The sequence below is a fragment of the Anticarsia gemmatalis genome, chromosome 20 (genome assembly GCF_050436995.1).
Source record: "Anticarsia gemmatalis isolate Benzon Research Colony breed Stoneville strain chromosome 20, ilAntGemm2 primary, whole genome shotgun sequence".
In the NCBI taxonomy this organism is placed as follows: Eukaryota; Metazoa; Arthropoda; class Insecta; order Lepidoptera; family Erebidae; genus Anticarsia; species Anticarsia gemmatalis.
Genome location: NC_134764.1, coordinates 8189610 through 8216731, shown reverse-complemented (window position 1 = coordinate 8216731; position 27122 = coordinate 8189610). Strand labels below are relative to the sequence as shown.

The 27122-nt window shown below is 33.9% G+C and overlaps 5 protein-coding genes across 7 annotated transcripts in view; 2 read left to right on the top strand and 3 right to left on the bottom strand.

The window, feature by feature from the left end:
• Chc (clathrin heavy chain) overlaps positions 1 to 7611 on the bottom strand; it is a 35635-nt gene extending 28024 nt beyond the window's left edge. The window contains exons 1-3 of the mRNA XM_076127433.1: positions 7472 to 7611; positions 7215 to 7323; positions 5459 to 5684 (exon numbers count right to left, since the gene is read on the bottom strand). Coding sequence (XP_075983548.1) covers positions 5459 to 5684; positions 7215 to 7256 — 268 coding nt within the window. The 5' untranslated portion in view covers positions 7257 to 7323; positions 7472 to 7611. The remainder of the gene's footprint in view (positions 1 to 5458; positions 5685 to 7214; positions 7324 to 7471) is intronic.
• A 439-nt stretch (positions 7612 to 8050) lies between these two features.
• On the top strand, positions 8051 to 15872 carry Ufd1 (ubiquitin fusion-degradation 1-like). 3 transcript variants are annotated; one of them, XM_076127319.1, is made up of 7 exons: positions 8051 to 8202; positions 8274 to 8394; positions 9246 to 9400; positions 10188 to 10317; positions 10713 to 10855; positions 11293 to 11511; positions 11877 to 15872. In XM_076127319.1, the coding sequence occupies exons 1-7, from the start codon at positions 8200 to 8202 to the stop codon at positions 12039 to 12041; spliced, it is 936 nt and encodes a 311-aa protein (XP_075983434.1). In that variant the 5' UTR covers positions 8051 to 8199; the 3' UTR covers positions 12042 to 15872. The 3 variants fall into 3 exon arrangements, with proteins under 3 accessions (XP_075983434.1, XP_075983436.1, XP_075983435.1); XM_076127320.1 differs by having other exon boundaries at positions 8071 to 8202; positions 8280 to 8394; XM_076127321.1 differs by lacking the exon at positions 11877 to 15872 and having other exon boundaries at positions 11293 to 11517.
• Positions 15873 to 15964: 92 nt separating this feature from the next.
• On the bottom strand, positions 15965 to 17082 carry Arpc4 (Actin-related protein 2/3 complex, subunit 4). Its single transcript, XM_076127322.1, has one exon. It carries the CDS (start codon positions 16958 to 16960, stop codon positions 16454 to 16456), a length of 507 nt encoding a protein of 168 aa, XP_075983437.1. The 5' UTR covers positions 16961 to 17082; the 3' UTR covers positions 15965 to 16453.
• A 564-nt stretch (positions 17083 to 17646) lies between these two features.
• On the top strand, positions 17647 to 24563 carry Rab35 (RAS oncogene family member Rab35). The gene is made up of 4 exons (XM_076127394.1): positions 17647 to 17869; positions 17961 to 18260; positions 19803 to 19951; positions 21452 to 24563. Exons 1-4 carry the CDS (start codon positions 17818 to 17820, stop codon positions 21554 to 21556), a joined length of 606 nt encoding a protein of 201 aa, XP_075983509.1. The 5' UTR covers positions 17647 to 17817; the 3' UTR covers positions 21557 to 24563.
• Positions 24564 to 24603: 40 nt separating this feature from the next.
• On the bottom strand, positions 24604 to 26828 carry LOC142981457 (uncharacterized). The gene is made up of 3 exons (XM_076127392.1): positions 26476 to 26828; positions 25412 to 25539; positions 24604 to 25043 (listed from the first exon to the last, which is right to left on the bottom strand). The coding sequence occupies exons 1-3, from the start codon at positions 26690 to 26692 to the stop codon at positions 24630 to 24632; spliced, it is 759 nt and encodes a 252-aa protein (XP_075983507.1). The 5' UTR covers positions 26693 to 26828; the 3' UTR covers positions 24604 to 24629.
• Positions 26829 to 27122: the final 294 nt, after the last annotated feature.

The following is a 27122-nucleotide window of genomic DNA, read 5'->3' as shown; positions in this document are numbered from 1 at the left end:
ACTTTTACAAGTCACTATCTAACAACAGCAGACACCCGCGTTTACGTACAGCGGCGAACAAATCAATGAAATACGGAGGTCAAGGATGTTGGCAGACCGTGACGTCATCATAATTATCACTTTAGCCCTTAAGTGTTCACAGGCTGGTGTTATTTTAGATTCTTTATGAATATACTTGTGTGACAAGATGTATGGATGTGAATGAAGCAAAGAAAGTTGGTATTGATCGTACCAAGTGGCGTTCATTGGTCTCTGCCTTTGGAAAATAATGTATGTATGTTTGTAAACACATTAATTTATTTATTTCTTTGATTCATTATTAGATTATAATTATTTTATTATAATGTTAATGTTTATCTTACAATGTTCTATAACTTACATGTTTAGTATAAATATGCTGTTAATGTAAGGCGGTAATAAATAAATAAATTAAATAAATAGTAGCTTTCTTTACTGTTTGTTCTAATGATCTTTATAAAGTTATAATTATTCTATACTTTGGTTGACACCTTGATTTTAAAGAAAGTATCAATTTAAACTTGTTTTATAAAAATAAAAGACATTTTTTATAAACGTAATATCGCGTTAATATTTTCCAAAGGCGTTGTTAACACTTAGTTCCAAAAGAAGCCTTGTTTTACTTCTCTTGAACAACTCATAAACAATAGAAAAGTTTGCAACTTTCTACAGGAATAAATAACAAATATTGTTGTTTGTGAAAATAGCGTAAAAACACTGGGAAGGAGACGTATTATGTAACACTCGATTTCTTTGGCTTAACATTATTATTAAGTCCAGTGGAGTTCTCCATACTATTCCGGAAGGTCAGGCAGACACAGACACACATATTTTCATCCCATAGAAGATAGGGCAACCAGGCAAAGATATACAGGTTTTTCGGTTAGGTATCTAATCGTTTTATCTCATCCCACTGCTGGGCAAGGGTCTTCTCCCACACGAGGGAGGGGTTAGGCCTTGAGTCTACCACGCTGGGCAAGTGCGGATCGGGGACTTTTCATGCCCTCAATCGGCTTTCACTGAATTTTCGTCATATCCTTATATACTTATTTTGCTTCATAATAACACGGTTAAATAAAAGTACTACCCAGTTTTCTAAAAGGAAATTATGCCAAAATATATTTCTCTCGTAACTAAAACTGAATAGTAAGTGAGTCGGAATTGAACCGTGAACACTTTACACGAGGCAGCGGTGCGATGATGCGCGGATGTACTCGCAACCTGTCACTTACGTTACACAGCCGACCTTTACACCCACTGGGCTGTTGCTACCTTTCGTATTCAACAAAAAAAAAAACTTTTTTAATATGGTAGATGTACACGTGGATTCCAATTGATACAAAAAAAGTTAATTTTAATAAATTTCAAGCGAGAATACTACTGTTATTAGACAACGTGCTAGCTATCGGTAAGTTTAAGATAGCCTATTTAATAGAACTAGCAGAGGAAATAAAAAGACAATAGGCCAATATTCGACAAGTTCAACAAACAAAGTGGAGTTCAAAAAAGGGGAATATTCTATAACTTCTAAACTGCCATTGTTCCCATTGATATAATTTATTGTGGTTATGAAAAACAGTGACGTAACATCGAGTTTGGCGCACGAGTTAATTCAAAATAAGGTCACATAATTCGCTTGTCATCTCATTGCTTTTGTTTTGTGATATAAGCACAAAACTTACAAACCGAGGATAATCCCCTAAAAGTCATATTTCAACAAGACTAGTAGTCATACCTGGTAGTTTAAAGGAAAATACAGTTAAAAGGTCACGGGACATGACGTCAGACTTTTAAGACAATGGGAGTAACATAACACCATCCACAGAAGAAGGATTTAAACCGAGAAGATTCCATATTTTCCTTAACATTCAGTCTAGCTATCTATCTCTTTCTTTAATACCACGATGTATGCTATCCGTTCATCAAGTATTTAAAACTATAATCTTAACACTTTCTAAGGTACAAAACCTTAGTAGTCAATAATTCCATCTCGAGAGCCTTCACATCACCGAGTGCATCGACTCCGTACTTCATAAAGTTATTTTGTTATTGCCACTTCCGTTGGTGCTTTGTGCCAAGAATACAGATCCATGTATAATACACATGAACGTGAGTCACTGCCAGAACTAACACTGTGGACGCCTCTATGCGTGATGTAATCAATAAATGAAAACACCGCACTCGTTTTAATAACTGCGTGAAATGCCCTTGTCTCCTAATACGGAGAGAATTTTAACATAAACGTGTAGCGACGCAGTCGACGACACGACTTCGCAATATTAAATTTCACGTCGAATACATGAAATTTTCATCAGCAGCGCGATATTTTACTTATTTGGAAATTAATAGGCTACGATTTGGCTTTAAATTTTCTTTTTTTTGGGAGTAAAGTGTGGCACGGTGCCCAAGGCCGGCGGCATCTTGAGTCCGCAGTCTGTGCAAATCGAAGTGGCGGCGCAGATTCTCACACGATCCAAGTAAATGTAACGTTGTTACTGGTTTAATACTTGGCAGGCTAAGGATTCATTAACAAATAAACTGAGAAGAATTTTAGTATAGTTTAAATTTAAGGAAAGGTATTTAGAAATAACGAATCAGACACAAACAAAATTAATCACGCTTTCTAACCATCAATAATTTAATCGGTCAGAGGCCTTTCTTATCGAAACAGCTAATGAAGGACATCTAGCAACTGATAGCCTCTACATCAATTTACTTACGAAATTCAGACTATATACCTGTCTTGAAACAAAACAGCTGTCTAAATAAAATATATGACGATAAAGTATGTTTCAGAACAAAAAAAAAATTAGTAAGATTTGTTATCTATAGAATAAACACGTCCGCTGTCTGTTTATTATTGTGCCAACAGAACAGATAAAACAATGGATTTTTGTGTTCGCATCCGAGATATTTTACATTGAAATGTTTTGTCATTATCTCTTTACATTTATTGTGATTAGTTGAACGAGTGATCTGTTGCCGAGGCTGGCTCATTGATAAGTGTATGTGAATTCGCAGGTTTGGGATTAATGTCAAAATAATGAGCTGTTTAGAAATAAAGATCAATGCTGAATGAAAAAGAAAGATATCCTAGAAAAACAATAGAATCTGAACTTAGCTATCAGTGCATTATAGTGTTGTCATTATAAAACTTCGAATTTTACACAACGTCATCTCCGGGCATTTGTGTGTTACCACGAAACGCTTATTTATCTAAACGTATATTTTTTCACGAATTCACAGAATTAGATGTACAAACAATTTGATAATTTGTGAAGAGAAATATAATGTTATCTTAGACGAACAATGACTATAACTATGTTGGTATTCTTTGTCAGCGGGTCTTGTCTCAAATATGGAAGGACGTGTAAGTAATAATTTCAACTCTTTATATACACAATGAGAATAAATAACAATAGATCTATTTTTAGCGTTCATCTAGGCTATAAATAGACATAAATATATAGCGAAAAAAATACATAGAACAGTAATGAGTGCTTAAATATTTAAATCGTTACATAAATTACCATAATTCATAGCAACAACATAAAATTGTACATTGCAATTCATTCATATTCGTCAAACGTCTATGAACTCGTTTGAACTTGAAGACATAAAATCTTATTTGACCTCTTTTGAACTGTAGTAATTAAGATTTTTGTATGCATAAAATCATCAGCTACTCTTTACGAAATGTCAAAAGCAAATTTTTGTATAGAAATACAACACAGTGACGTCACAATGTCCTAATTTTGTTGGTATCAAATGAGTGTCTAATATAATGTTTCATCTATCTTATTTACGAAAGAAATATTTAGCCTGAGCATTTTAGATGAACCTTTTACGAGTACAAGTTTAATAATTTTTCATTAACCCAGTCAACTACCCAATTGAGTACTTGCTTATGTAGGTATGGGAATAAGTTGTATGTGATTGTGTACAGGGAAGCGACGCGTGGGCCGACCACCCACTGCATGACATATGGCCTGCGGGATGAACCGATCGATCGAAGGTCATGGTGAACATTCTTTTTGGAATAATTGGAGCATATTCCTTTATGCATAAAGTCACTTGACTTTGAAAATATTGAATGGTAGCGCATCAACACGGGTTCTTATTTCTTATGAGTATGAATAATTTCTTCGCGAAACTCTGCTTTCTTACTACATGACTGTTTTAATATTATTCTTCCTAAAATGGTTTTATTTATGTAAAGAATTCGTTAAAATCATAATAAATGTATGACAACAACTTATTTGTCAAGGATCCTTTTGCCAAGATTTGAAAGCATGATCTTGAAATCTTGAGATATTGCGTATCAATTGGTATATGGTAATACCATTAGCGACAGTCAGTGTTGCCATGACAACAGAACGATGTCGTAAACTCTATCGCTAAAGTAGGTGTTCTCGTGGTAGGGGACCGACTCGGTGACCCATATCGCACTGACCGGAGCAAACAATTATTTGTAAAATGTGAATCGGACTGCACTTAATTTGTTTTTTATCTTCTCTCTTAATGCATCTAGTAGATGTCGTTTAATTAATTTAGTTTTTTTTTTATTTACAGAATTATATTCCACAAATTCAAAGTATAACCAGCTGGGGCATAACGGTACAACTAACGAGATGGTGGACTCATTTATCTACACAAAAATATAAAGATTTGTAATGGAACATCCAAATGTTTTTTTCATATTTCCTAACAGGCTAGATAAATCTTTGCCGAGGAATGTGACGTCTGCAAAAAAGGACGAACTATTTGCTAACTATAAAAATAATTAAAAGTTGCCTGACACAAGCTAAGATTCTAAGAAGAATTTCTATATAAGAATTTAATATTACTATGTCAAAACCCACAGGGATAAACACAACTTCTGTTGGCTGTAATCGGATAAATATACAAATTACAATAGTCGGGTCGTTAGCAAGCGTCAATATTTTTAATGACTGAGATAGCGGGCGCCGACAGAAGAGGGGGCGGATACGTAATGAGATTATGTACACAACATTGTGCTGGACTTGCGAGATTTGCTAACAGCTGGCCCGAGAATGAAAAAAAAAACGTACCATAAGTGTAATTTTTACAGCTGTTTTTTAAATTCCTATATTATTAAATAAGCAGCTGTCCTTAACAAAACTGATGAAAAATGTTAGCAATATTTGTGAACTACAATAATTTGAACACATTTCATCCAAATGCATATGAGACCTCCAAATTTATTGGCACCCACCAAGGACTAGTGACTTGGTGACATAATATGTAAAATTCATACCAACAGTTCCTTCAGCAGTTCAATACACAAACAAAATCAGTTACCCCCTTATTCAAACGTATTTAGGCACATCAACTACAGTGACTTTTGCTTTATTTTTAAAAACTGGCCTATTTTAGATGTTATGAGTAAAGAGGTAACAAGAAACTAGAATTGACATACCTTCTACTCCTGCCTTTCCTTTGAGAGCAATGACCTTGCTGGCAGGGTTCATGATAGCGGAGTCGGCGCTGATGGGCCGGCGGATGGGGTTCGTGGGGTCTGCCATGTCAATGATGACCACCTCGGCCGTCTCACCCACTTTCTCGCGGACACAGATGAACTTGTCCGACTCCATTGTGAGTGTGTTGAAGGATATTGAGGCTGGATTGATACCCACATTTGTGAGCTGCAACAAATTTATTGTTTTATGTCACATGAAAGTATATAGACTATTTAATACGCACTAAGAGTTCATTAAGGTCAAACATGGGTACATTAGGCATAAATAATAAATGCCATGTCTTTAAGGACATATAATGGAACTACTCTTCACTGTTAACAGTTAATAATAACAACAAAACTTTATTTCACAAACATATATTATGACAGATATATGTAGGTTGTAAATTAAAACATCACAGATTTCCACTTGTATACCAGCAAAATCTGAATAAAACAAGCAGTCCAATGACTGCCTATTATTTAATTATTTAAACCTATAGGCTTGTTACTATGTGTTCAGAATGAAGGAACTAGTCTTAACATTGTCTGCATACTTGCTTTATGAAGCCTTCTAACTATTATTTTCACACTTATTTTTAAAACAGCTTAAAGTTTCATTTGGTTCTAATTCAGTAAAAGAAATTAAACATAATTTCTGAGAACTATGTATCACTTGAAAATGTAATATTATGATAGTTTTGAAGTTAAATGCTATTTCTAAGAACTAGTTATCACTTGGAAACTTAGTAATATTCTAATCACAAAAGGTTGTTACAGGGAATGTCCCTAATCAGGAACTTCTGATACTAAAACTAAAATGGAAGTACTTTCATTAACAGGGTTATATTATTGTATAATAAAATATGGGTACATCCTATCATAGGCAGGATGCAATTCCACGATTACATTTATAAATAATTCATTAAAATATATTGTTATATCAGTGAAGTTCAATGTTTTGTTTCATAAGGATATAATCTACTAATATAGTCATCTGATAATGAGAGATAAGGCCAATGGTATTTTTTCTATGACTAAATATAATTTTGTTCATCAAAAACTACAATGTTTTAATAAGTATTGACATTATCATGTTTTTTAAAGAAGTTAAGATAGTAAAGATGCTAAATGTCAGCCAATGTTGTATTATTATATGTAGGTAGTTGTGAGGTGACTCATATAAGATTATTTACATGTTCTGACATTAGGGTATTCTCTCAAAAAATTACCAATGTTAACACATAATCTCCTGTCACAAACCCTATTAGGTTTCTTCAGATCAGATTCTAATTGGATTAAAATTTGTTATTGGACGTATTTGAGTGACAACAGCAGAGTTATGCCATGTTAAAAATATCACAAAGAGAGAGCATTATTACTGCAACTTTGACTCATTCATGATAGTAGTATGCGTATCCTAGTTAACTTCGACCTCAATGAATGAAAATTTGGCATTCGCTCGCAGACCATATGATCCAGACGGGAATGTGGAACAAATCAATACCGGCCGCTCGTCCCGTGGGCTCGGCGGATAGGGGGTGGTAACTGTCACTGCGATAATTGCGCAATGCCATTATAACCGCCACTAAACCCCCACGCACAACAAAGAAATGCACCACCGTACCCCTGAGACTTCTCCCCGCCGTAAACTGATAAATTGCTTCCTCAGAGGAAACGCTATCGGCAAATCCAATAAACCGATGGGCGTACTCACCTGTAAGTGCTCCTGAAAACGTATCGGTAATACTTGCGCCATCGTTGCGTTTACCCACGCCCCAAATAAAACGAATCGGATAACAAGCGACCCTTTGATATCACCAACTCTGAAAAAATTTCACAAATCAATTCACTGCTGTCTCATCCGAAAACACTTTTGACAATCAACATGGCGTTCATGATCGTAGAGAAAATGACAATGACCGGAACGCGATAAAATTAATTATAGACAACGATTTAACTGAATTTACTCACAATTTTTAAATACTACATTAAGATAAAATGGGGGTCAATGAGTTTTGCTATTTCGGAGAAATATGACGAACAATCTACACCCGCGGCTGCCACATATACAAATGAATGAAATGGCAGATAATGTCAGAAGAAGACAGCAGTAACACTGAATTTTTACTGCTGCGTTCAGAATTAGAACTACACTAGAGACTATGGTATGCCACTAAAAAAACCACAACAATAAAAATATGTAGGTACTTTTATTTACAATCATGGTTAATTCAAAACTTTTCTCAATTTCAACCTTAACTTGTAGTTAGTTATCATTTTACTAGAAACCAAATTACCAATGAATATCAATTTAATTGCTTTATAATAATTTTCTTATCGCATTTTCTATATGAGATTTGAATATAATTAAATTAATTTAGCTTATTGCCTAATCGGTGCTTTAGTATCTTGCTTTTTTAGAAATCTTAAAACTTGATTGATTTATTTGAACGCAGACCTTAGTGACATTTACGCAACTACGTACATATTTAGCGTAAAATTTGCATTCTTTCTCACTCAGTTGCGAGAAAATTAGTCCTCTGTCTCGCTTTAATACTACAGCAGTCAAATTAACTGACTGGTTATAAATTTGACAAAGTGTCAAATCACAACAAAAGGTTGACTTGAATTGTTTTGAGTGTGAATTGCATGATTTGCATTTATTTTTCGAACCAACAGATATACCAAAATCATTCACAATGGTAAATTTAGTGGGCGTATACAGTGCTTCATCGAGTATTTTGTTAAATTTGCTTAACGTACACTACCTTAGTTTCAGTTTGGCTTCAACATGTTTCACGAGATCAGCAGGCCTTTTAACATGACCTACAAGTGTTACTCGGTTTCTATGTTACCTGGAAATGAAAGACAAGATGTGGAAAGAGGAGGAAAGAGTAAGGAGCAATTCTACGATATTAGAAAATTGAAATTACGGGGAAGTTGGGTGGTAGTGACCTCATGACACATACCAATTTAGTGGCTCGTTCAGGGATTTTGTGTGGAAATAAAAAACAAACAATAAGAAAAAAAAAACAATAGGGGATCAATAGCTCCTTGTTTACGCGCACCCCCTCAGTATCTTTTGTGTTTGAATCTAATGAGTGGAGCACTCAGAAATTCAGAAATGTTTTAGATTCTTAAATAGCTTCAAAACGTAAAAAAATCTGATAAGTGCAAAAATATTTTGTTTATTATTAGCTCTTGAGACTAAATAACATTATGTAAACGAGCTGGAACTAAACACATTCATTTAATGTGTAGTTTTGGAACAAAATCTTGAATTATTTGTTTTCAAGATTTGTCATGATAGCAAACTTATATCAAATAGAAATAATTGATTTTCATCAATGATTATTTAAGCATAATACCTTAATCAATCAATTTCATCATTAAACTTTGTAAATTGTAATCTATTGTTATAATAGAATCAAAATGAAATAGTATTAATGAGTATTTCTGCACAGTCTTCATTTTGAAGTAAATCCCCAACAATTTTCACTTTTGAATTTGGAAATAACCATGACAAATGAAGATGTCACAGACTCAACTATAAATGCCTTAAAATCTTCTTCATATTTCTTCTTCCAGGATTTCCAAACTCTATGATTAGTTGCATATAGCCATCAAAGACCATCACAAGTTGAAAAAATAATTCTCATAATTGGATTCTGCCTACCTTCTTGGGAATGAGGCATACTTTGATACATTTACAAAAAATAGTTACATGAATTGTTTTTTTTTTCAGTTATAATGCCACCTTCAGCCCTTGAACAGCTTACTAGACTGAATATAGAATACCCAATGATATTCAAGCTCACAAATAAAAAGACTAAAAGGATCACCCACTGTGGTGTCCTGGAGTTTGTGGCTGATGAGGGAAGAGTGTATCTACCACATTGGGTAATGTATTATACAGATTATCTATACTACTAACAGCTTACATTATGTTTGGATGGAGAAGGTAATATCTGAAACTAAAGCACTAAGCCTCTTATTCATAAACACACTATAAACCTATTTTAGTTAAAAAGCTACTATAACATTATTTTTCATTTCACTAAGGAGTGAAAGAAACAAAACACTTTATAGGCCTTTCATAACTTCTTATTTTTATGAATAAGAGGGTATGTTTTTATCTTTATTAGCTTGTTAATGTAGGAATGTTAAAGGCATTTTTCCCCAACCTATACTTGACCAGAGTGGTGGATTCAAGGCCTAACCCCTTTCTTGTTTAAGAGGAGACACTTGCTAAGCAGTGGGACAGTTGGTTTAAAAAAAAGGGCATTTTAGTATGCTCTGCAGTGGGTCTAAAAACTTGCATATACTTGATGATAGGTAATATTGAAATTAAAGTGTATGTGTAATATCTATTGATTGATTGGCAATTGCTGCTATACATATAAAGTAATAATAAGGTTTAAAAATTTTGTGAGCAGCAACTCTGCTAAGTAGAATAGGTCTTTCATAACAGACACAGAAGATTGAACCTAGAGCTTGGACTATGCTGATAAGACAACTGATAAACATACAAAATATATACATCTAAATACACATACTTGTACAGGTGAATTTAACCGGCTCAAAACAGATAGAATTAAAACTAAAAAGTTATTATTTCATGATATTATGTCATTTCTATGCAGATACTATGTTATTGTCAACTGTACTTACTACTATTTTCTTACAGATGATGGCCAACTTAGTTCTAGAAGAAGGTGCATTACTTCAAATAGAAAGTGTATCTTTACCGGTTGCAACATTTTCAAAGTTCCAGCCTCTATCTGAAGATTTCCTAGACATTACTAACCCTAAAGCAGGTAATTACCTTGACACAGTACGCTATTATTGAATTAATTAGTGAATCACTTCTTTGTTTACAAATTCAAGTAGTTGCTAATTACTATTTGGTTTTCCTTGTGTCTGTCTTATAATATATTATAAAGAAAAATAATGTTGGTGGTTCAGTGATTACTATTCTGTTATTACTGAGAGCATGGGTTCAATTCCCACAAGAAAAAAATATTTATGTAATTTTATACATTTCATTAATTTGTTTGTGTTAGTTGATTTTTTCGGATCTGGTCGTAATCTGTCAGTCTTTTATTCGCAAAAGTCGATGCGACATAAACATAGTTCTTGTACTGCAGTTGTCTTTGAAATCTAAAGATTTGTCTTTTGTATGTATGATTTAAATATGAGTTATTTGTTTCAGTATTGGAGAACTGTCTACGTAACTTCTCATGTCTAACTACGGGCGACGTGATAGCTATAAAGTATAATTCTAAAGTGTATGAGCTATGTGTGTTAGAAACTAAACCAGGGAATGCAGTTATCATTATAGAGTGTGATATGAATGTATGTATATTTTATGTTATTAAGTTTAAATAAGAGTTTATGATTTTATATTCTTACATGGAAAGAAGAAACTATAATTGTTATATAACATTACAACTTTTTCAGTGGACATTTTCTTAAAAATTTTCTTTTTTCCTGCGCTGAATCGATCGCGTACGTCGGTCGAACGCACTGTCGGTTACGTATAACATAGAAAAACACTCACACACGTAAACGGTTGTAATATACAACATTGTGTATATTCATACGCTCGACATACGTACGCCAGCGTAGGAAGAAAGTAACCCTTATCCTGCGTACAAAACTAAGACTAAGTAGTTCTAGGATAGACTAAGCTGACGCTAGTGGCGCCACTTCCCTTACAAATTTGCTAGACTTTCCTGAAAAACATATTGCTAATCTAATTACTATATAATTATATATTTACCCTCTTTTAGGTGGAATTCGCACCTCCTGTAGGGTATAAAGAAGATGAGCACATTCACCGGTCAGGGGAGGACGGTGCTGGCGTGGGCATGGATGAAGACCCGTCCAACCTCATGCCCGAGCCGGCCGGCTTTATTGCCTTCAGTGGAGAAGGCAATAGACTCGACGGCAAGAAGAAGAAGCTGATCAGCGAGAGCGAGAGTGAACCTGGCGCTTCGCAGTCTAGACAGGTATGATATTTTACTAGGTTAACTATTATATGAGTACAAACCCTATAAACTTGAGCTTGCTTGGGCACATTGAATAAGGGCACATATCCTACTTCCGTATGATATCCGAATAAACGTAAAACCAAAGGAAGGTCGATTGTGTTAATTTTTGTTGTTGAATGCGATTCAAATCGGATACCGTTACCGTTTTCGAATACCGTTCTGATGTTAAATTACACAGACAAAATTCAGCTTTGCTGGGTAAAAAATTGCTTTTTTTGCTTCCACCATTATCTTTCTTTCTTCTCTCACCACACACCCTCTTAAACTCTCACCGTCTTTTTAATTCTCAACAGCCAAATAAATAAATAATGTGATTGTTCCAGCCTTACGTCCGAGGTATCCCAGACTACGACTACGTGATAGGCACGCTGAGGTTCATCAGAAACTCCCGTCCGACCAGCGCGAAGGAAGACGCGCCGTCCGACCAGCCCTTCGAGGCCTTCAAGGGCGAAGGCTTCACGTTACGAACAGCCAAGTCTAAGAACTGAATAGTTAATGTTAGATTTTTTACTTATTCATAGTATATTGTGTGATTTACGGACGAGGTAATATACAGAGACCTTATTCTCGACAGAATTAAATCGAATCCGATTGAAACGAATTCGAGCTTATGTCAAAAGTACTTTTAAACTCCAAACTAGCGCGTGATCAATCACTGGCTTAAAATGAATATAATTTATTAGTTTCACTTTAAACCAGCGTTCAATCACGCGCTATTTTAAAATTTAAAAGTACGATTTGACATTACCTCGAATCTAATTCAATCGAATTGGAATTCTTTTCTGCTAAGAGTAAGTCAGCAGTTCCTGCTTTATGACTGTGTGTGAAGCTTGCATTATTTAACTAACTTCCGTGTACTGAAACATGTCAACTAAAGCAATACTTAAATATTATGCTGTCTTTGTCACTTTCATTTGTATCGTAGCGACTGAAATACTTTTGAGCAGCACTTACAACTTTAATGTAATTTTTTTTCTTACATCTGCTTACACATTTACTAATGTCAAGTAACTTGGATCACTTTTACTCTAAACCACAAGAACTTAATGCGCACATACATTCATAAACTGCAAGAACTAAACTGATATTGTAGTTGTTCACGTCGCGTTTATTTATCACTTAATAATAATTTATAGTCAAAATACAAACAGGTTTTCAATAAACATTCCTTGCGTGCCTTCAAATTGAACAGTTTGTTAACTGTGTCCCAACTCGCTAAAAACGCGACTAAAGATTAATAATGTACCTGACAGTCGTGCCTTTCTCCTCTGTGTAAATTATATAATGTACCTATTCAAAGCCGCTGGCTCGGCACGTAAACTGTAGCGCGATTCTCTACAGTCAGTCAAGTCGAGTACCTAGTTTGACATTTAAAATGAACTTAAAAATTTGTTACTACGACATCCACTAGAGGCGCTGATCAAGTTTTTAAGTAAATGGTTAGTCGTCTCGTATAATTGTCGAGTCTAACAATTAGATAGAGAGCCTAGACATACACGATATACTATATCTAATGTATCTACAATATAGGTATTTCCAAATTAAATAAATGTATCAAGCAGGCCATTGCGCATATTGCCTACTTGATATTCTAAAGTCCGAGTTAACTACAACTCCGTCGACCACGAACGGCTACAGTCGATAGTAGTAGAAATCGCGCTACTAATTAAAGACGATAAATATAAAGGTTGCTAGCAGGCCTGTTTATAGTTCCATACATATGTATATCTCGCGGCCCTTTTCTTATCCACCTTTATTCGATAAACTATAAAACTTATCTCTTGACAAAAACAAGTCGAGATAATCGTAAACTCCTAAACGTAAATTTCGCACTTCGCATTTAGATAAACTTATCTTAACGATATTACTTCGTCCGTAGAACACAAACTGTAGAATGTTTTATAATGTTGTGATTGTCCATGAGCATTGAAGCTTGGCGTTCAAATACCTTGTTGCAGTTATAACAGGTTTTAAACAGAACACCTGGTGTAATGTTCAGCCTTGTATGGACTATGCATTCACTCATTCAGCAGCAGTACATACCTGCAAATACAGGTACAGAGGTTAATTCAGGTACGAACTAGTAATCCTGTAAAGTTCGTACTAGGTACCTGCAAGTACAGGTACAGAGGTTAATTCAGGTACGAACTAGTAATCCTGTAAAGTTCGTACTAGGTACCTGCAAGTACAGGTACAGAGGTTAATTCAGGTACGAACTAGTAATCCTGTAAAGTTCGCACTAGGTACCTGCAAGTACAGGTACAGAAGTAATTACAGGTATGGACTAGTGGCCCAGTACAGTTGCTACAAGTTTGAATTAATATGCCTGTTAATACCGTGCGGTAAATAAATTTGTGTGTCTAAATATAGCCGCAAGTAGCTGCGAAAACGTAAAAACGAGAGATACAGGAGAGGTTTTGAACGTGATGGAGACCTAATGATGGCGTCAATTCGTTTCGTTATCTGCAATCTTCTAAATTGCTTGCTTTCATTCTTCTTTGTAGCGGTTTGCGGCAATTTTCAGGCACACAAAGTTATTTGCCGCGTTGAGATGAATGTTTAGTCCATGCATCACTGAACGTTTTGATAAAGAGCTGTGTATGTGTTAACTTTGAAGGGTAGTATGCTAATATGAGAACGAGTTTTGAAATTTGATGATAAAACCTCGCGTTGACCGCATCTGTTAAAAAAATTGTCTGAAGTTATATTATTACACTTTTCTTTCACATCGAACTGCAACTCCAAGTACAGACGTTATTGAGGTTACAGTTCGAATTGTGCGAAGAGAAGTGGAATCCCACTAGGATTCCCATAAGTGCTAGCGCCCGAACTTACATATGCCAATTAAATGTTTTTTTGTTATTTATCATGTCTTTATACCTACTATCACCCGAAAGAAAATAGAAAGTTCCGTACAAAGTGGCAATAAGTACAGCTAAATTTAATGCTAACAGTGGAGTATTTACTTTTGAACTACCTCAAACACCTCTGGTGAAAATGTGACCTAGCAATATTTAAACAAACTCAAATTGCAATAATGCATAGATCTTCTAATCACAAACCACTTTGCAATTCTTTGGATGCATTAAACAGCTAATATACATGAATATACAAGGGGGCTTGCCGCTTGGAGAAATTCGTAATATAATGTAGTTTCAGACAATTTTTTACAACTTATAATACGCCTCTGCAGCTTACAGCAGTAAAATTCTAAATAGCAATACTATTAGTTGTAGAAGAGCTAAAATTATACAATTATAATAATTGAGTCATTTTTTAATCAGCATTAGGAAACTCGTGTGGTGTTGCAAAGTATTGAAGTTTCACTAACCTTAGGGCCTAGCACCTTAATGACCAACAAAGACCCATCTACGAAACCAAGTCAATATGGTGATACAGTTATTAATATGGCTTAATACTGGATGATAGAAAAGCAGTGGGAAAATAGCTCGTTTCAAGTACATGCATAGATTTTACTGCTGGCTCCTCTGTCATGCAGATATTTTTGAGCTAAATCGGTACATTTGAATGTAACATACTTTGTGTCAATCCTTCATGATGCTGTCATCCAGTTGGAGCTTAAGTTACGTATCCACTGTTGCTTTACACCAAATCCTTACAGTATATACACTGTGATTCTGACCCAGTTACTAAGCAACAGAGCCTTACGGTTGTACACTCCAAACAGACCAGTGGTAACTTAATAGATACTTATTACAGGCATAAAATGTTACAAGCCCAAAAAATGTATCAACATAGAGACCAATATAGCAATACATCACAAATAATTGAGTCATGACTGAATGCAGACTGAACAAGTCATATTTTTTGTTGTGATTTCAAATGATTTATTGAAGTTTTTGGTATTTCGTCAGCTTATTTAGTACTAGTAGTGGGACTAATGAGTTTGGTTAGACCACATGATGTAGATTATTAATCATTAAATTATTTCAAAGTGTATATTTTGTGATGAAAGTTTATTCATGTTGTGTAACTGTCATGTGGAATTTTCTAAGCCCTATGGTGCACTAGCAGTTAACTGAAGAAATAGCTAACTACTCTTAACTTTTAATATTCAATCCTCTGAAAATTAATAGTGGTTAAATGTGGTTATATCACAGGCAACTGCAGATTCAACTACTGCTAGTGCATAAGAGGCTAAGAACAATACTTCAAAATGTTATGTTTCATTATTACATCTCATTTTTTGCCATTTGCTCAGTTGAATATAAAATTGGATTTCTAATTATTGTTTCACAATTCCCTCATTTGTTATAGTGAAATGAAAATTATTTAAATAAACATCCCATTTAAAAGTGTATTTGCTTTTATTTAACCTCCTTTCCTACATACATTTGTTATTTGAAACAGTACCTTGTATTTAGTAAACAGTGTGAAATGAAGACAAACATTGTTAAAAAATATTTTATTACAAATTTATAATACAATTAATCATTTACAAGTCAAAAGGAAATGCTTTAAGTCCATAAGGTTTTTGGAATTATTTTTTTATAATATAATCTATATTTAACTTAAAACTCACTATAACTCACAATATTTGAAATTAATGGGACCATTTAATATAACTAGAGTTACTATATTAAGCTAGAATAACTTTGATATCTTTACAGACTTAAAAGAATACTGCTTAAAATTAAAAAACATTACCAACATAAGAAACTCATTGGATACCTTATATATTGAGTGTACAGCTTCATGTGTATGGTAATAGTACATTAGGACTCCCATACAAAGGGACTGTATTAATGAATGCCCATAAACAAACAATAAGGCTCACAATATCAGTCATAGGGAAAATAACACTAGATCACCATTAGCACTAAATTATTACTTGACGCTTCGTGTTAGTCATACTTCGACGTGAGCACAGACGGTACGCTTAGAACCGCTTCAGGAATTCCTCTGAACAAATCCTGGCGCGAGCGTTCACCGCCAGTTTCATTTCGCTTATTTCCTTATCGATCTCCTCCATGAAATATATCACGAAATCAACCAATTTATGTTTAAACATCTGCTCGGTATGGAAGTTTGTTATTAAGAAACTGATATGGTATCCGTCCACCGGTTTCCGCCTCAGTACGATAAAGTTTTCCGCCCTCATCATCATGAAGCGCATAAACTTTTTACACAATATCTTTTCGATCTCGTCCGCTTGTTTAATCATAATGCTGACCCTTATAGAGTTAATTGACGACTCAATCAACACTTTCTCGTTGGCGTTACGAGAAATTATCACTGGATTCAAAAGTAGCTCTTTGCTTGTTCTAACCTCGACCTCCGGTTTGTTGTATCTCTCCACTACTTGTGACGAAAAGTGTTCTAAACACATAGCCGCTGTAAGCGTGTGCCGAACTGCAGTTAAATAAGGTTTCAAAGTAGCCGACATTATATCGAAATATAATAAAATTTAGATTATCCGTACCACACCTAAAGAATTTGACACAATATTTGACAGTTTTGACACATATATTTGATTACTCATACAAAATCGCTGAGACACACATCACAAAATAGGTGCGTCCGTAAGTAATAGCAATGTTGCCACGTACGTACGTAACTACCTACCACCTACCTACCCTATTTACTTACTTACAAAACAAAACTCTTTTATTTTTATTTTACATGGAATCAAATATTTTATCTATTCCGTAATGTGTTTTAACGCGAATATGATCTCAAACTTGACCACTGGATAGTCAAAATTCAGTATCTTATTAACCACAACGGCTGGTAGAATTCTTATAATTCTTATGATCATTTTACACCAGAGAGTTATTTATAAATTCAATCTCGTTCACAAAATTCGTTCACGAATCCTAAGCCCATCCCATAAAAAAAAACATTCAAAGTTATATTGCACGCGGGATTGCACGAGTGAGCAGTCCGTTATTTTCAAGAAAATAATGATTAATTCTACTGCGTGTCTATATATAAAAAATAATATTGCAGTCCATTATTATTCCTAATATTCATATTTGTGAAACTTGATAAATTAACGAATTTTAATTTACATAAAAGTTTGTTATCTGCCATAAACAACAAATTATGATTTTTCCTTTGTCAATTTTTTTTCATCTGGTAATTGAAAACAATGATGGCGACCGAATGTAAAGTGATGAGAGTTTAACGATAACGGCATGAGTTTTATTAACATTTCTGTAGTTAAAGTTGTTCTAAATACATTTATAACAATACTAGTGAACATATGACCAATTAGTGTAATAGTTATAACAATCAGAAACCATGGCGCGAGAGTTTGACCACCTTTTCAAATTGCTGATTATCGGTGACAGTGGTAAGTGGGCGAGGCTTGTGATGTTATAACTTTACAACCGATATTTGGGTCTGTGCAGCTTACTCAACGGTGTGATGTTGATATGTTTTAGGTGTGGGTAAGAGCTGTCTTCTCCTGCGGTTTGCCGACAACACGTTTTCCGGTAGTTACATTACCACGATAGGGGTCGATTTCAAAATAAGAACTTTAGAAATAAACGGTGAGCGAGTGAAGCTTCAGATATGGGATACGGCGGGCCAGGAGAGGTTCAGGACGATCACGAGTACATACTACAGGGGCACCCACGGCGTCATCGTCGTGTACGATGTCACGAACGGGGAGTCGTTCGCCAATGTCAAGAGGTGGCTACATGAGATTGAACAGAATTGTGATGTTGTTAATAAAGTCTTAGGTGAGTTGCTCTTTTACGTAAATTAACTCATATTACGCTTACTTGGTTCTAACTGTCAAGTCAGTCATATGATCTCAAGGATAAATACATCATCATTAAGTTATTTGATCACAACAAAAGCCTAAGAAGTCAATAAAACTAAAACAATTACAAAGCATTGGTACACTACATAACAAAGTACTGGCATGACATTAAGATGAACAAAATGTTAAAACTATAAAAAGTATAAGTATATAGTCACAGTCTAATTACTGTGACACAGACAGTTAATTCTTTTAGGTAATGATTATATAATTCAGCTTTCTAATGACTTAGTTAAGCCATGGTAATGTTTAAGTAATAATATACAATTTTTTTTGAATAAATTTGCTATTCTGTGCATAATTTGTTTGTATGATTCATTTGTTATCTGTTGTAGTGATTCCGGAAGAATAAAATAACTACAAATTTAAAGGATAATGTGGATTTGCTTGATACAGTTTGAAGGATATAAACCATTTAGTATTGTATTTTTGGATTTGAATTTTAAAGAGGAAATTGTGTTGTTAAATGTGTGGTTAGGTATTTCACTCTTGTATCATAAATGGATGATTAATTAACCAGCAGGGAATTCAGAAGTTTAATAACTTTTCTTGTTGTAGGGTGTAAAGTCATTATTACTTTGCAGTGACAGGATATTTATTTTACCTATAATTTTGACACAATATATTAATATACAAAAATTGTTTAAAACTTTTACACATTGTTTTTACATTAGTAGGTAATATTGATAACAAATATCCAACAATATAACAAGTACAAGATCTTTTTCTGAATCTATATGCATAAAATGATGTCATTTATCTAAAATCATCATACAAACATATACATATTTTAAAATCAACGTTCAAATACTATTTCTTGACGATAAAAATACTATGTGTTCTACAAAGCTTTCTCACAATGAACGCAAGTCTATAAAACATAACATGTGTTGTCCATACAGTTAATATAAGCCCTTAGTCATCGCTGACAGGCTGTAGGCTATTTATAGCAACCCACTCTCATATGGCCACAATGAAATTTTGCTTATCCCTTTACGAAATTACAAAAATAATAACTGATTCAACAAACTAGTTTAGGTACCTTAGACTTGACTAGTTTGGAGATTCTGATGAGTGTGTTTATAAATTTGTAGTAATGTAGAATTATGGATCAAATTTTATTTGTATTATGTTTGTTAATGGTTGCAGTTTTTCATTAAACTAAATTTATCAATATTGGCATTTGTATAATAGTGAATATTTGTTTACTCATTTGATTTCAAAACCATACCCTAATATTTTTATCTAGAGTGCAACATCTGATCATCAAAAGCTTTAATCAAATAAAAGAAAAGCATACTAATAAGTATGTGCATATTATTATTTTTGAGGAAGATTGTATATTTGTTACTCTTTTTATCATATAGGGTCCTGTTCTGGTAAAACTTTCACAGTCAAAATTGCAGGTAGAACCAAGCGTAAAATAAATATACTAATGCATAGTTTAATTTCATTTCAGTTGGTAACAAGAATGACTGTCCGTCGAGAAAGGTGGTGGTCACAGAGGACGCACAGAGGTTCGCCAATCAGATGAACATACCGTTGTTTGAAACAAGCGCAAAGGAGAACATCAATGTCGAGGAAATGTTCCTTACTATTACGAAAATGGTAAATAACTTTAACTTATATTCAACATAGACGCTATGAGCCTTGCTACACACATATTCGTGTCGGAACGGTCGGTTCGACAGTATTTATCGAACTCCAAAACCGGCTCGGAGCAATAACTGATCTTTTTCGTCTTGTGCCGATCGGGTAGTTCCTTCTGGCCCGGCAAGGTCGAATATTGTGTCGTGTGTAGCAAGACTAGCAAGTCTTAGTCCTATTGATGAACACATTCAATAAGATTGTAGAAGCATCACAAATGGCTTATTAGTTACTAGCTCACCCGCGCAACTTCGCTTACGTCACGTTAGAGAGAATGGGCCAAATTTTTCCCCGTTTTTGTAACATTTTTTACTGCTACTCTGCTCCTACTGGTCGTAGCGTGATGATATATAGCCTATAATCTTCCTCGATAAATGAGCTTTCTAACACTGAAAGAATTTTTCAAATCGGACCAGTAGTTTCTGAGATTAGCGTGTTCAAACAAACAAACTCTTAAGCTTTATAATATTAGTATAGATTGTTAGATTACAATCTCTAGCACATAGATTTATGTATGCACATTTAAAGAAAGCTACAATAATTAATTATTTATTATCAACAAAATTGGTGATATGAATAATTTTAGAGTTGTTTGCAACATTAGTCCTAAATAGAAATATCAATTTAATTTTTTTTCGTAACACATTGCCTCGCTTCAACTCAATCCCAATCAGAATTGTTTATTTTTACATGTAATTAGTCATAAGTGTAATGGTAATGACTTATAATATTACTTAATTATTTTCCTTCCTTCACAAGAAAGAACGAAATTTATGATAAGTAATTATATGTAAATATTGTGTTATAATTATGCATAATATATAGAGGTAGGCCTTCATAGACAAGCAATGATTAGTGCTAATGAGACCTTGCTCTATTGTTCTATATCTATGATATGCCATGGTGAAGGTTGAAAATTGTTACCAGATAACTGGGTTATTTTAAGTGTACTTTATCTGTTGAATATTCATAGGTAGTTTATAACACACATTATAAAACAAAGTCGACTGCCGCGTCTGTCTGTCTGTTCGAGATAAATTAAAAATATACTGAACAGATTTTCATGCGGTTATTACCACTGAAAATCTGTAAAAAGTCTGGGATTTCGTAGCTATGTTTGCAGTTTGATTTGTGATGAATAACCCAGTGTTACCAGCAAAGTCGCTAATAGATTATGAAATAAATGAATGAATTAGAAGACCATACATGGTTTTCTACGTCATCAAGTTTTGCCGTCATATTTCGGTAAATTTTACATGAAACAGCAAATATTTATGTACGAAACCTTCCTCATAATACATTCTGGTGAAAACCCATTCATTTTTAAGCTTATCGTGGACACTTCACCATAACAAAGAGGAAATAGATAATTGAATCATTCATCCATAGTAGCCAATGAAAGATAAGTGTACAATAAATTGCTAAATTTATTCTAATAATATATTATTATGTTATTTCCAGGTACTAAGATCAAAGCTTGAAATGAAGGAGAGGCAAAACGTGACATCAAACGACACCGTACACCTTAAGAAGAATCACAAAACTAAAAAGAAAGCATGTTGCTAGTGGTATGCGAGACGCCATTGTGCCACGGACAATGTTCTCTATGCTCAAATATGCAGAGATTTGCCACCTAGCAGGTTAAACAGAGGTTACGATGATTACAAAACTTTGTGGTAACACATCTTGTAAGTGAGCTTAAGATATGCAGCCTAATTAAAACATCTATAACAATGTCACTGCAATAATAATAAAAATGCAATTGTGTATGAACTGCAATATGGTATAATATTTTTTTATTTCATTGTTAAGTGGAAATGCTTTTTGTATTACACAGACTATTTACATTGACTGTTGTCTATATGTGCTGAATTATTTATCGACATCACAATGTTTAATAAAAACATAGCAATATTTAGAATATGGAACAGATGCACCAAGAGTCGATGTGAAACTAGCTAAATAAGAGGTAATTTAAATTAGGAATTTGAAACATAGAGCAGAATAATTTTTTAACATGACCAAATAGTTTTATCATACTGCCAAATACTCGAAAGTGTATAGGCCAACTTGCTAGGTTGAACAATCTCATATTTTAAGAGCATGTACATACTATGGATTTATTTACTCCAAAAATTATTAGAATATTACGAATGCCTAGATAATGAATGAGTGTAATCTAATTATCAAAATTAATGTGATGGAGATGAAGTTCGACGAATGTTAGTGTAAGGAAGTATACCATTAATGTTATTTTTTATTAAATGATAATCATTGAATAGTAATGAATTTTTATGGGTCACACGATGAGTGTGCGTATAATGCTTTCAACGTCCGTGAATTGCCGCAACATGCATTGGCGTAACGTGCCAGTCAAGGCTGAAGTAATTAGAAATGAAAACGCAGAGTTCGTGTATTAATTACATTTAGGTTCAATTTGTTAGTTTCAGAGTGTTTATTTGTTAGTTGCGTGACTGCGTCAAGAGGCATTCGTCTGGCGTTTACGCCCTTGTATAGAATACTCACGCGTTGCCGACCACGTGGCACTTGCACATACATTACTATGAGATGAGGATCTCATTCGTGACGTCACGATATCAAACGCTTCGCACACAACGGTTCATTAAACACATTATTTAAGAGTATTATTTTATAAATTGCCATTTGATATCATGTTCTGGCACTTGTGAACTTTTTGCATTTGTGAAGTATTGTATGGAGAGCGAAATTAGAGAGTACAATAAACATGTTTGTGCTTGAGGGACGCAATGTGCAGCTGAATGTGCTATATTTTATATATAGGTGTAGCCAAACAACTGATACATCCTGGTAAACGATTATAAGGTCCGCTTGGTAAGATTTCCAGGACGCGAAGACGATATCGCTCTTCGATCGCCTGAGTAGTAAAACAGTCAACCGAGTGTCCTCTGGCACTGGGTCTAGGTTCTGTTAGTTTTTTAATACAGCTATTTGTGTTCTAGTTGTTTGGCGACATCTATACAAAGCACAATAATCAAGACAACTTACATATTTATATGACTTCTAGTTTCACTCTTCATACAATATTCTCTAATGCACTTATGAATGGGTTATCCAGTGTGTTTCAGTGAGATATTTATATTTTTTATTCCGATATTGGCTCGATGTTTACAGTATACTGTATCCTAAATTCCAAATTATTTATTTAAGATGTCTAGGAAATTATTTTAAAACATTAACTTCACACGAACCGTTATTGTACAATTTGTGTTTAAAGTACGAAATGTATTCATACAACTATTGGTACATATCAGAATTTAATGAAAAAATAATGTTATAATATAAAGTAATTCAGTCGAAAAATCGGTGATTTCGGATCTCTGATTTCGAAATGCATACCATATTGTTTACTAAACGAGGTTATTTCTCAGGTTTTGTTAGACAGCTAATGTTTTACACTGATAGTTAATTCTCGATACCTCGTGAAGCAATGAAAACAATAATTAAAATATTCGTATTGTATTATTAACATTTTTGTTGTATTCAAAATGTGTGGGTCATGAAGAAGTGCAGTCACCTAGTTTTCGGCTAGCTCTCAACGAGATTGCATTTTATGTATGTTTTAATTGAAAACTAATCAAACTGTCTGTCTATTATCTGTAATATCTTGTATCTATAATGTCCGAGAAAAAAAATCTGTACATCATCTCATGTCATCTTTTTGACAAAGAGACATGAGATGTAACGACTAACGATTATAAGTGACGATAGTAAAATTGTCATATTATATTAGCCTCATGGCTGAATACAAATTGTGTTCTACTGTGCATGGAAATTATATATTATATCTTAAATATGTACCATTTGTCTTTCGTAAATTAAGTTCGAAATAAATCGTTTTATTATTTTTAAAACGTTATATCTAAAAGACGAAAGCGAAATGTTATAATTGATATTATAAGAGAACATTTTTAATTGTAAACTGTAATGGATACTGAAAAATTAAAATGCGTCGGAAAGTTAATTCGATCAAAAATAAAAGTAATGTTTGTCTTCCCCGTGTTGATTGTAGTCCTTTGTTTCATGTCATAGCCGAGTCACTACTTGTGTTATTGACTCCACACAGTAGCTGTCACGTTCATTGCATGAACAATATGTCGAGTGCATCGACGCTAGTGTGCGGGGACCATAATACGTGATTTAACACATTTTTACAAGCCTACATGTATCGCAAAATATAGTTTTAGCTTCGGACTGAATCTTATTTAACTACAGTATATAATATTTTGTGGCATTTTTATTACTTTAAGAGTTTTCAACTGTTTATTTCGATTTTAAAATAATGTATACTTGTCAGGAACATCAAAAATTCATATTGTGTGGGAAAAACCAAACAACTGGTTGTTGACTATCATTCCGTACACAAAGTTTGTACAACATTTATGGCGTTTTTATTATTATTTAATAAGCGTGTATGTAACACGCCATTACTCATTATTATTTATAGAAAGTATTGTTCATGAGTCATCATTTTGTTTTAATACATAGTTGTAAATATATCCCCTATTTTCATCATAATAAATTCAGTGTTTTATTGCTCCTGGAAAGGTCAGATCAAGATTAAAACAAAAATGGGTAGTATAAAAACATAATATAACATTTATTCCATATCTTTCTGGCTTTGAAGAGGATCGAATTTGCATTCTCCTTCGCTAATTGTATCTGTACTAGGTATAGCAGCAGTGTATTGTTCCAAACTTTCCAAATCTAATGCGTACAATATTTTATTTATTTCATATTTAGCTCTAGATTGTAATGGCGGGGAGAGTTTTTTCAAATGTGCTGCGATGTATAAACCGTAATTAGTGAGTTCATCAGACGTGTCGTTCTTATCTCTCATCGCTTTTAAAGTTTTGAGTGCTTCGTTGTAGAATGAAATAGTGCATGTAGTGCTTTGAGGGTTTTGTGCGACGCTCGTAGTGTCCTTGCCGTTGTCAGTGCTTGTTACTGCTTGACGAGACCCTCGAGCTGAAGCTGCCGGCGGTGATGGCGGACTGTTGGAAGAATCTTCATCCTGGAATAATATGCCTCAATTACTGACTGAAGCAATTGTCTCTTCTCATCTCTGATGTGTTACGCGATGCTGCATAGTATATTTTGTGCTTAGGTTTACTTAGGTAGTTTAGTTGAAAAAACCATTAGACTAGGGAGATTGTCTTAATCTTAAAATGGTGAATTTATATTTTGACTATTAAATGTGAATGTGTGAACCTTTTTTAAATATTTATTCAAAGGGAGATTAGTCAAACCTGAACATATAGCCTTATATAACGAACTTAAATGGAATTTTAAAGCGGTATTATCTAGAACATTAAAATAGTTGATTAACAAAGATTTGCGTAGAATTATGTACAAAGGGCCTTATAGTTAAGAGATACTTACGTCGGATCTAGACTCCTGAGTCCAGAAATTCTGTAGATAATTAGTCAGACGTTTGTTACGCGACAATAACGCATCCATTTCACTGTACGCGTACCATTTGGTCACGTATGGGGTATCACTCGTGCATTCTATGGATAAAAAACGATTTATTATCAATATACATAATACGCTACATAGTTAATAATATACATTAGATAATACAAGTTTTCAGGTAGCTCATTGTAACTAAAACATTATTGTTTTTTGCCGCGTTATTCGTACCTACCTACCCGTAAGTGGGTAAGTAACCACAGGTTCATGTACATAAGACTTGTAATTATCTCTTCAGGGAGTGGATGATTACGTAGGCTTAATTCAATAATCTACTTTTATACCTTTGTAGGTATTGTTGACGAAGAACTGGCGACCTAATTATGAGTATTTTTTTGTAGGCACATAATCAACAAATAAGACACCTTTGACTGGTATAAGGAGACCCGATGACTTAGAGATTAACAAAAAGGTTTTATCATGTTTCAACTAAAGATGGTAATTAAAATGTCTCTATGGCCTAGGCGGTAAGGTAAACTACGTCTGCTAACTACGAGGTCATGGGTTCGATTTCCAGGTCTTTACTGATTTATTTCACAATATTTCTCAGAACTAGTCTGGAGTTAGGGGTATTATTTCTGTATACAGATAGGTTCGTCCTCATTTTATGGGACTTACATTGTAGATGGTGGAAAAAAGGTGCATTTCATACATCTCTACTAGCATCCTCGGGTATGGCAGGCGTGTTGTTAAATATGTATAATGATTTAAATAAGAACTTACTTACTGAACTTACTTAATGAAGTGTTTATAAACAATTCGATTCGAAACATGAATGTTTTGCTAATTTTTGCAAAACATTCAACATGTTTCGCACTTGTGACAGTGTTGATCAACAATCATTGCCAATGTCATTTTACGAAGGAATTAATTAGGAAATGACACGTTGGATTATTGAAATATGGAATGCTAACATTTTTAACACGGTATGACGTAATTGCAATAGAAATACATTATAATATCAAAAAGATAACCTGTAATTTTTCTTCTTTCCCGGCTATACTGGTTACGGAGAATAACCCACTTAGTGTTCACTTCTTTAGGTGGTATACCCATCAGTAGAGCTACTTCTTCTATAGCCTCTTGTCGTTTTCTCTTTATTTTATACTCTGGTGATTGATAGTCCCAAAACGCACGTCGTTCTTTTACCAAATTTATAAAATGCAGAATTGTATCTCTACTCCACTCCATAATGATCTTATAAACGTAGTTACTTAAGATTTATGTTTATAATACTATATTGATTTGTTTTATGTAACACAAAACACGTTTTGAAAAACAATGTTTCACAAAACAAACGCGTTACTCACGACACTCACGTTTTGACATTGAGTGAACAACTGAACAATGTTTTTGGTTTACCGTAACCAATCAAAAACATCAAAACATTATCCTCTCGTCTGGCAACTTTTGGCGGGAAATGTAAAGAACAATTCGAATGCAATAAACATAGATACCTATCTAAATACCAAATTAAGCCTTATTGCATAAAAGTACATCTTAGATATTATTTCTCAAAAAATAACCGTCTAACTTGTTTAACGTTCATTTTAAATATTGTAATTCCTACCAAAAGAATAGACAAATATTAAGACGGCTCGCAGCTAGTTTTATAATAATC

Bases quoted from the DNA above. Each gene is read 5' to 3' on its own strand.
- Rab35 (XM_076127394.1), top strand. From the start codon at position 17,818: ATGGCGCGAGAGTTTGACCACCTTTTCAAATTGCTGATTATCGGTGAC. The intron at 18,261-19,802 runs GTGAGTTGCTCT...ATTTCATTTCAG, and splicing joins TGTTGTTAATAAAGTCTTAG to TTGGTAACAAGAATGACTGT. The intron at 19,952-21,451 runs GTAAATAACTTT...TGTTATTTCCAG, and splicing joins TCCTTACTATTACGAAAATG to GTACTAAGATCAAAGCTTGA.
- Arpc4 (XM_076127322.1), bottom strand. From the start codon at position 16,960: ATGTCGGCTACTTTGAAACCTTATTTAACTGCAGTTCGGCACACGCTT.
- LOC142981457 (XM_076127392.1), bottom strand. From the start codon at position 26,692: ATGGAGTGGAGTAGAGATACAATTCTGCATTTTATAAATTTGGTAAAA. The intron at 25,540-26,475 runs GTTATCTTTTTG...TTTTATCCATAG, and splicing joins GGAAAGAAGAAAAATTACAG to AATGCACGAGTGATACCCCA. The intron at 25,044-25,411 runs GTAAGTATCTCT...ATATTATTCCAG, and splicing joins CTCAGGAGTCTAGATCCGAC to GATGAAGATTCTTCCAACAG.
- Ufd1 (XM_076127319.1), top strand. The intron at 9,401-10,187 runs GTAATGTATTAT...ATTTTCTTACAG, and splicing joins GAGTGTATCTACCACATTGG to ATGATGGCCAACTTAGTTCT. The intron at 10,318-10,712 runs GTAATTACCTTG...TATTTGTTTCAG, and splicing joins CATTACTAACCCTAAAGCAG to TATTGGAGAACTGTCTACGT.